Source organism: Meles meles, chromosome 12 (genome assembly GCF_922984935.1).
Source record: "Meles meles chromosome 12, mMelMel3.1 paternal haplotype, whole genome shotgun sequence".
NCBI classification, from domain to species: Eukaryota; Metazoa; Chordata; class Mammalia; order Carnivora; family Mustelidae; genus Meles; species Meles meles.
Genome location: NC_060077.1, coordinates 21,509,899 through 21,519,067, shown reverse-complemented (window position 1 = coordinate 21,519,067; position 9,169 = coordinate 21,509,899). Strand labels below are relative to the sequence as shown.

The window sequence follows — 9,169 nt, the reverse complement described above, 5'->3', positions numbered from 1 at the left end:
TGCTAACCTCTACTGCAGATCCAGAATTTTAAAAATATTTTCATTTAAAGTTTTTGTTTACATTTTATTACATAAAATTCACATAAATAATATATGAATCCTCTAAATACAAAGCTCAAGTCCTTTTTGAGACTTCAGATATTCAAATACCTGTGCCCTTCCTGAATAATAGCTGTTATTGACAGGGAGGAGTATAATCCTTGTAGAACTTTCTGGAACTTTCCCCTAGTATGTGTGTGTATGTGTGTATTTTTACATATATGTGTGTATACACACATAGAAAGATTGTTTTTAAATTTAAAAATACATTCATTGTTCTTAAAAAAATGAAAATTGTATATTGTATGTTATGTGTCTTTCACTACAATAAAAAAAATTACCGATAGAAAAATCTACTTACAGAAGTCAAATCTCTGTATTAAATAAAGCAAGGGTTCCCTTACTAACTTTTATCTCTTGAAAGTTTTCTCACGCACACAAAATTACAGAGAAAATAAATTCACCTCGACCCATCCCCTAGATTCAATGACAACCAGCATTTTGTCCCACTTGCTTCACAGGGTCCTTTTTTTTTTTTTTTAAAGATTTTATTTATTTATTTGAGAGAGAGACAGTGAGAGAGAGCATGAGAGAGGAGAAGGTCAGAGAGGAAGCAGACTCCCCGTGGAGCTGGAAGCCTGACACGGGACTCGATCCCAGGACTCCAGGATCATGACCTGAGCCAAAGGCAGTTGGTCGACCAACTGAGCCACCCAGGTGTCCCACACAGGGTCCTTTTTGTTCTTGCTGTCACCACTGTACCATTTTAATGGGAATATCAGAGGCTTTATGTCAACCGGACCATCTCTCAAGTGTTTTCAAAGAAGCGGTTCAGAATATCCAAGGGTAAAAGCAGGGCAAACCCCCACCCCCAGGAGTGGTGGGCACTGCCCTTCAGATCCAGTTCCTGGGGCACATATGTGCTTGCCACCAACCTCTGATGTTTAAAAGTCTGCGTAAGTGTCCTAAAAAGTGAAACGTACACCTGCCGTACCATCCAGCCATTCCTCGGCATCTACCCGAGAGAAAAGACAACAGATATCCTTACAAAGCCTTGCCCACAAACGTTCAGAGCTCTTTTACATGCAATAGCTCCAAAATGGGAAAGAGCCCAAATGTCCATCAACAGGGCCAACAGATAAACAAATCATGGTCTACCCACACAATGGAATGCTACTCAGCTACAAGAAGGAACCCACTATCGATAAACACACACATGATGTGACACGTCTCAAAATAATTATTCTGAGTGAGAGGAGACCAAAAAAAAAAAAAAAAAAAAGGACTGGTTGCATTTAGAGAAAAATCTAGAAAACACAAACTGACCTGTATAGGAATAGAAAGCAGGTCGGTGGCTATTTGGGGGTAGGAGGAGGGGCCAGGAGTGGTTACAAAAGAAGCAGCTTGCAGGTGCTGGAGATGTCTGGAATCCTGATAGTGATGCACGTTCACGGGTGTGCACATGGGTATGTCAAAACTCATCTATGAGCACTGGAAACAGATACAGTTTCCTGCACATCCATTATACCTCAAAAAAAGCTGTTCTAAAAAAACCTAAAACCCCGCATGAGGCATCAACCACAAGTGGGTTAGACCTAGTAGGTATTTTACGAGCTTCTCCTTATTAAATAGATTAAATAAAAATACTTTTCAGCAATTTAGTTGCTGGTGGTTTCCCTCCTTCTGCTACTGCTAGGTGACAAGCCAAGGCAAGGAAGGAAACAGGGACCCTAATGAGAGAAACCGAAGGAGTTTCTATTAAGTTTCTATTAAGAGTTTTTAACCTAAATTTTAATTTCTTAATAAAGCAGGCATTATGTAAGAAAGCCAGGTCCCTTTTGCTCTTTGCACAGGAAAATAAATAAATAAATAAAACCTGCCGATTACATTTGTAAATAGTATTTAATGCTAAGGAGTGCAGAATCACAAACCCAAAAGGGAGAAACGTCCCGGCATTAAAGAAAAAAAATATGTGTTTCATGCTTCATGAGAGGCTTCTGATTCTTTCCTGGGCTCTTTTTCCAGTAAGTGAGGCTAATCACTGGAAAACCAGATGTGCCAAACACGAGGGCTCCTTACCTTTTCTCCGGGTTCCTTAGGAAGCTCGCCACTTAGTTCAGAACACTTCTCGTACTTGACTTCATTGCTTGACACTGGACTCGAAAACCTGTACAGAGATCCACGTTACTTGTTGGGGGCCAGAATCAGTGACTCCCACCTGTCCACACCCCACGACTAGCTCAAGAACCCAGGGGTGAGATCAGCATTGAGATCAACAAAGCTACAGGACGCATGCTTTCCAGTCGCCAAACCAAGAAGGGCTCGGGGGGGGGGGGCAGCTTACCTTAAACACAGCATCATTGGGGTAGCAGGAGCCCCAGGCCTGGGTGAAGAGACCTGGGTGCTAGTCCCGGGCTCTGCTCTCTCCCCACTGTGGGAGCTGGGGCTGTGCTTGTGACCTCACCTGAGCCTCTGTCTCTTCATCTATAAAACGGGGATAATTAACACCTCCCCATCGTCTTTTGTAGGGCAGATAAGAGGCTACCCAAGGCCCTAATAGCTATGTGAGGGCGTTTAGGGAAGAGTAAAGATGCCCCAGGAGGGATAATTAATGGTTGTTGTTAGCAACCCCGGGCACAAACAGCAGCCCCACCACAGCCCCGCCACGGGACTCGGACTCGGGGGTGGTGGGCTGTCTTGGAATGTGTGGGGGCATGGGCCTGTCGCTGCCTCTCTGGGTAACCTCGGCCAAGTCACTGTCCCTCTCAGGGCCTCAGTTTCTCCACTTGTTAAGGGGAAGAGAAAGAAAGAGTATTCTGGTGCTAGAATGTTCCCATTTCTGAAGAGCTCCATGGAATGGATGCCTAAAGGTGAGATCAGGGCTAGGGGCTGCAGGGACAAGGGAGGGGAGGAATAGACCACTTCACCTCGCCCCACTCTACAGTCCTTCAGGGTCTGCCTCCCAGGAGGCATGAGGCTGTGGATGAGATATTCCCACACTCAAGCCTCAGTTTCCCCATCTGTCAGATGGAAAATAGTCTGAGGCACTAGGAGGACGGGGGAAAAGGTGTGTGAGGCCCCTGGCTTGCATGCCTCTTTCTCTGTTATCTTAACTCGGGCCTGGCTGCACGTGACAATCACTTGGGATGCTTTTACAACCAACCAAGATAGGAGCCCCCTCCCCAGACCAATGGAATTGAATAGCAATCTTGAGGTGACGGTAGGAGGGGAGTGCCCAGGCCTTGGGATTTTTTTTTCCAGATGATTCCAAATGCTGAGAGCCATGGGTCTGACCCTGGCCCAGCTCACTGCCCTGGTTCCCAGGGCTGGGGAGGGGCAGCGGTCTCCCAGAGGTGGCTCCTGGAAACTTCAAAAGGACAAAGGTATGTCAGTGGCCTGCATGTCATTGAGGCGCTGGTGGCCACACCCAGTGGCATCTCCCTGTTGCAGCCGGGAAGCCACTTGTGGGAAAGCAAAGGAGCAAGAGATGGCCGAGGCCAGCTGAGCTTAGAAAACCCTCAACTAACAGGATTCACCATGTCATTCAGAGCTACAACGGAGAGATGGTTTCCCGTGGGCAGAGTGATTCACAGCATTATCTGGGAGTCTTAGCCTTAATCCTTTAAGGAAGTTTCCAATTTAAAGACAAAGAAACCAAGGCTCAAAACAGGAAGGGGCTTGCTCAAGCTCTCTTGACCCATTTGATTTTATTTGGGGGCCATTCCTGGAGGCTGAGGCCATCCAGTAACGTCCTCAGTCTTCTGGAAAGGCAAGCTTAGCCAGGGACCCAAGCCGTGCTGGAGTACACGGGGGCTCCAGACTGCCTCATGGTAGTTCATCTCTCCTATCTGCATCTGTGAAATGGGCACAATACCTACCACGGCAAAGTGCAAAGAGGAGAAAGAACAAGGAAATGGAGCTGCCGGTGTACACCAAACCTGGAGGGAAGCTGTGTTAGCTCTCTGCGCCTCAGCTCTTTATCTGAGAAATGGAAGCTATGGGCATCTCCTCTCGGGGTCTGTGGGTAAATCGAGAGGGGGCTGTAAGGCAGCTAGTGTGGAGCCTTGTGCCGGTTCCCTTTCCTGAGGAGCCCATGGTAGGCGGTCTGAGGCAGCTCACGGCTGAGTGAAGCCTGTGGAACATTCCCACTTACAGTCTGGTCAGATCCGCTGACAATGGCCGTGCCTGGAACGTCTTCCTCCTGATCTCTGGCTTTGCCTCCGAGCTCTCCACAGCCCAGCCTTTGATCCTCTCCTGGACACTCACAACCACTTTCTCGGGCCCTGGGGCAGCTGACGGGGGCTCAGGGGTAGCCGGTGGGCATTCGGAGTCTGCTGCCAAGGCCAAGGTACTCTCCTCCCCAAACAGGCTGATGCGCTTCTTGACGCTGCCCCTGAGGGTCCATCCTCCCTCCGGTCGGCTTTCCCCATCGGCTGCTCTGCTTTTGACCTCAGAAAACTCTTGATCTTTTCCAGGTCTGGGCGAGGGGGATGGGGGTGCCTTCTCTGGCTCCCTGAGCAGCTTAGCCTTCTCCTCCCCGGGAGGCTGGTCCTCCGTGGGGGTGCCCTGGGCTGAGCCTCCCACAGGCCTGAGGCTGCCCATCTCTGCCTGCTTGAAAAGCACCTTCTCCTTCTGTTCTCGGGTCTTCTTGGCTACCTCCAGGACATCTGAGTCTGGGTCCCAAAGGCGAGGGTTTGCTCTAACCAAACACTCTGCGTTCACTTGGGTCCCCAGGTCGGACCTCTCTGGCCCCCGACACTGGGCAGTGGAACCCGCAGTGGCCTCGTTGGCCACCTTCTTCAGCAAGGCCTCTTTGCTCTCAAATGGGGCCGTGAGGTCCATGGACAGAGGCCTGGGCCTTCTCACCCACGTCTTCTCAGGCGGGGTGGGGGGCGATTTTCCCCCTGTAGCTGCCCCACTGGGGCCTGGCTTCTGAGGCTGAATGGAGTCAATGAAGACGGCCGACACAGGCCTTCTCCTCGGGCGAGGCTTGGGCTCCAGAGTGGGGTCTCCCGTGTCCTCTACACTGCTGGCTTTTGACAGAGTCTCTTTTGGGCCTGTCTCCTCTCGGGGGGCAGCTGGCCTGATGTCCTGGGGCAGGGAGGTCGGTCGGGGAAGGGTCCCAGGCTTTCGGGCAGGCAGAGCAGGCTTGGCGGACCCCTCAGGCCGGGAGCCCGGAGCGGGCTCCTGAGACACACCCATGGTGGCCTCCGGAGCCCCCTCACTGATCCCCTTCCCCAGAGCGGGGCCAGCTTTGATGGTTTCAAAGACAATCATGGTGTTGGATCGGGGACGTAGGAAGGTGGTCTTGTTGAACAGAGATGAGCTTCTCCTCAGGCCCTCCCCGTTCCCCGCCTCCTGCCCCACCAAGCCAGGCATCTTCTCACTCAGGTCCTTTGCCACCATGTCCTGGGGGCGCCCACAGGGAGGAGATGGGCTAGTTGGGCTGGGCCCTGGGGATGGGACAAGGGGCTTCACATCCGGGACCTTCTCCCTGCAGAAGGGCTTGGGGGCAAGTCTGGGCAGCGGGAGTAAGCGGCCTGGGCTCCTAAGGGGGCTTTTCCCTTCCAGAAGTAGTGCTGAGGGTGCCCCGGGGGCGTCTCCGGCCTGGCAGAAGTAGGTCCGCTTCAGGGTCTCCTCCTTGGAGATCTCGCCGAGGCCTGGCACTCCTGTCAGGGAAGTTAGGGCACCGACCTCTACCCGTGTCGCCATGGCTATGGTTGTGGCTCCATGGGGGTTAAGAACATCCGAACTAGGGAAGCAGCCACTAAAAGGAAAAAGCAAAGGAGAGGGGAAAAAAAAAAAAAAAAAATTTAAATGTCAGTGTCTGGGTCCAACCAGAGCGTTGTGGGGGAATGGGCCCAGGATGTCTGGAACCACTCTCCACCGACCTCACGGGGGAAGCCTGGGCCCTCCTCTCCACCTCTCTAAACTCCGGGCAAAGGGAGTGGACCAGACACCATGTTGGAAGTCTGTCCCAGCCCCAAGACAGAGAGGGCAGGGGACCAGCCACAGGGCATCCAGCTACCAAGGACTGGAGGCCCTGAGATCACAAAGTTGGCTAGTGCTCCCCAGGTCCACTAGACTCTCCTTCATTGCCACCTTCCCCCACATGCCCTTCCAGGTGCCTTAAAACAAAAAGCCATTTCTTTTTTCAGTCCACCTGCTGTTTCTTGCTTTGCCTTTGGGTTCTTTTCTGTTGAACATCTAGTCCATGCTGGCTGCCTTCAGAGCCTCGGTAAGAAGAGTTCACAGCCAAGGGTGAGGGTTTACCCCAAGTGAGGCCTCAAGGTAGGCCAGGTGCTTACATGTTCTAGAAGCCACATCCTCCTTATAACCCTACGAGGTGGGTATGGTGATCATCAGACTCCATTTCACAGCGGCCCTGGAGTAAGACCCTTGTTCACCCAGCCAGGAGCTCTGTCCTCTCTTACTAGTCTTGCACAACCCTGAGAAGCAGTGGTCATCGCTATCACTATGAGGGCGAAGAGAAAGGGCCTAGAGCAGTCACGCGGCTTGGCGACATTGCCCAGCCGGAGCTCGGCCTCACATCCTCACCCCATTCAACAAGGTCTTTTTTTTTTTTAAGATTTTATTTATTTATTTGATAGACAGAGGTCACAAGTAGGCAGAGAGAGCAAGGGAAACAGGCTCCCCGCTGGGCAGAGAGCCCGACGCAGGGCTCGATCTCAGGACCCTGGGATCATGAACCGAGCTGAAGGCAGAGGATTTAACCCACTGAACCACCCAAGCGCCCCTCAACAAGGTCTTCTTAAACATCACGTTGCATTCCTTTCTGGTCTGAAAAAGTGCCAGACGAGTCGCTGTTCTTGATTCCCACCCTGCCCCCCCCACCAGCCTGCCCCCCACCTTCATGCCTGTGCTCTCTGTCCCTGCAAAAGCTGCCCCCAGAGTGCCCCCATCTCGATGGACTAAACGTAGAAGGTATTTTAGTTAAACGCGAGCCTCCCGCTTCCCTTCCTGGGGCCCCACTCTGCTGCCCCCGGCTCTGACTCACTCAGCAGCCTGCAGGAAAGAAAGGCAGACAGATTTTGATATTTTCTCTTCCTTCCACGCTCGATGGTGCTAACAGATTTCTTCTCCCCAAAACCAGAGAATGCTGTCTAGACAGGGCTAGAGGCAGCAGAGAGGGAAAGATACAGAGAATCGGAGAACGGCAGGGTCGTCAGGCACAACGGGTCCTGGCCCCAATCAGGACTGTTCACCTTCAGAGCCAGTCCCCATGACCTCTTGGAAACCATGCTCTGGGACACCCCCCCAACACACACATACACACATACACACGTAGCCCAGACATGAGACACAGGGCAACAGCGGGATTCAAAAGACAGAGAGAAAATTCCCTGGCAGAACCCACAGGCGCTCTCCATCTCCTGGACACCCCAGTCCCACTTACCGGAGCTGGCAGGCCCTGGCTGGGGATGCATGCCTGCCCGACAAAGCCAACCGTGTCACGTCTCATGGCGATCGGGGCTGGCTGCACCCTCCCATGGCAGAAGCAGGTGGGAGAAGGGAGGCTCGTACCCCCCCCAACCGGGCTGAGTTTCCGCAGGTCTGGGAGACACAGGACCACAGCCTCAGTTCCGGAGTTCCGGAAGTATGTGCACAGACGGCACAAAAGCTTTGGAGCTCCAACTGCATCCGTTGGCATCATCTCCAGCTTGTAAAACGCACACTCCTTGCGGCTTCTCAATATCGTAGCAGAAAGGGGGCTGAGTCCACACTGGGCGCTCAAAAAAAAAATCTCCCCCATTCCTCTGCTACGTGTTTACTGGGCACCTACCCTGTGCACAAAGACGAACAAGAAAAGTCTCCTGCATGCAGGGAACTCACAGTCTTGTGTAGAAAACACACACACACATACACACACACAGAAGCAATTACAACTCCGGGTAATAAACGCCATGGTATGTAAAGGGGGAAGCGGAAGCAGAGGAATAGTAGTCACTGCTAAGGCTGGGCACGGTGATCCCAGAAGACTCCCTAGGCTGAGACATGATGCCAGTGAACTCCGGTGCTGGCTAATCTGGGAGCTGTTTCTCCTGGCTCAGAAGTATTTGCACACTGCATCTCTCACAGGTCCTGAAACACCACCCTAGGGCCTTTGCACATGCTGTCCCTGCTTTCCGGGAAACCCTTCTCACTCACACACAGACACAGGCCCAGTCCTCAGACACAGCTCCAACATCTCTGCCCCTACCAACACACACACACACACACACACACACACACACACACACCTGTAAGATCTTTGTCTTACACGTCCATAGAGCACCAGACATCCTCGGCAGGACTCATCACAGCCACACAGTTATATTTAATGCTGCATGAGCCTTCAGTCTTTGCCATCCAATGGCAAGCCCCCAGAGGGCACCCTGAGTCCCCAGAAGCCAGCATGGTGGCCTGGCGTGTCACAGCTCTGCATACATCACTGTTGATTACATACATAAAATAACGCTTGGTGGAATGAAGAAACAGGTGAATGAAGAGATCTTCTTCTGCTCCCAGGCTCCTATGATTCTGAATAATGGCAGGTACCATGAGTTTTGTGACATGAAGCAACTGAGGACACAGGGGGACTTAACTCTGGCCCTGGCAAGCTGGGTAGTGGCCATCGGTCACTTGCTACTAGATGACAAAACCCAAGAGCTGTGAAGAGCTCAGCTGGGAGCTCAACGTACCTACCTCACCAAGAGCACTCCCCACCCCCCGTTTCTCTATGGCCCCAGACATGTCCCCGTTAGACACCTGCTATGACGACATGAACCCCATGCCAACCTGCCTTGTCGCCAGCACCTCTGCCCAAGCCTGGGATGAATGCTTGTCTGCACAGCTTGTCCCAGGAAGGCGGTCGCCCAGAGCAACCGCTGGCAAATCAGGATGGACGGTGCATGCGTGTCGCCCTACTCGGGGATTCCCGACCCCAGCTCAGTAGCTGCCCTGCAGGGAAGTAAAGGGGGAAAGACTCTTGGTCTGTACTACACCCCCTTAACTGGAACAGTGGCTCTGTTATCTGGAATCTGTCTCCCATCTCGGTCTTCCTCTCGAGCTCCCACTTAAAACGCTTGGCAAATACCTGGTATGTAAATATGGCCGCATCAACAAATCC

The 9,169-nt window shown here is 52.1% G+C and overlaps 1 protein-coding gene across 4 annotated transcripts in view; it reads right to left on the bottom strand.

Annotated features, from left to right (window-relative positions):
* KIAA1671 (KIAA1671 ortholog) overlaps positions 1-9,169 on the bottom strand; it is a 186,147-nt gene that overhangs the window by 124,705 nt on the left and 52,273 nt on the right. For all 4 annotated transcript variants that reach the window (XM_046025954.1, XM_046025952.1, XM_046025953.1 and 1 more), the window contains exons 3-4: positions 4,193-5,806; positions 2,119-2,206 (exon numbers count right to left, since the gene is read on the bottom strand). In XM_046025954.1, coding sequence (XP_045881910.1) covers positions 2,119-2,206; positions 4,193-5,751 — 1,647 coding nt within the window. In that variant the 5' untranslated portion in view covers positions 5,752-5,806. The remainder of the gene's footprint in view (positions 1-2,118; positions 2,207-4,192; positions 5,807-9,169) is intronic.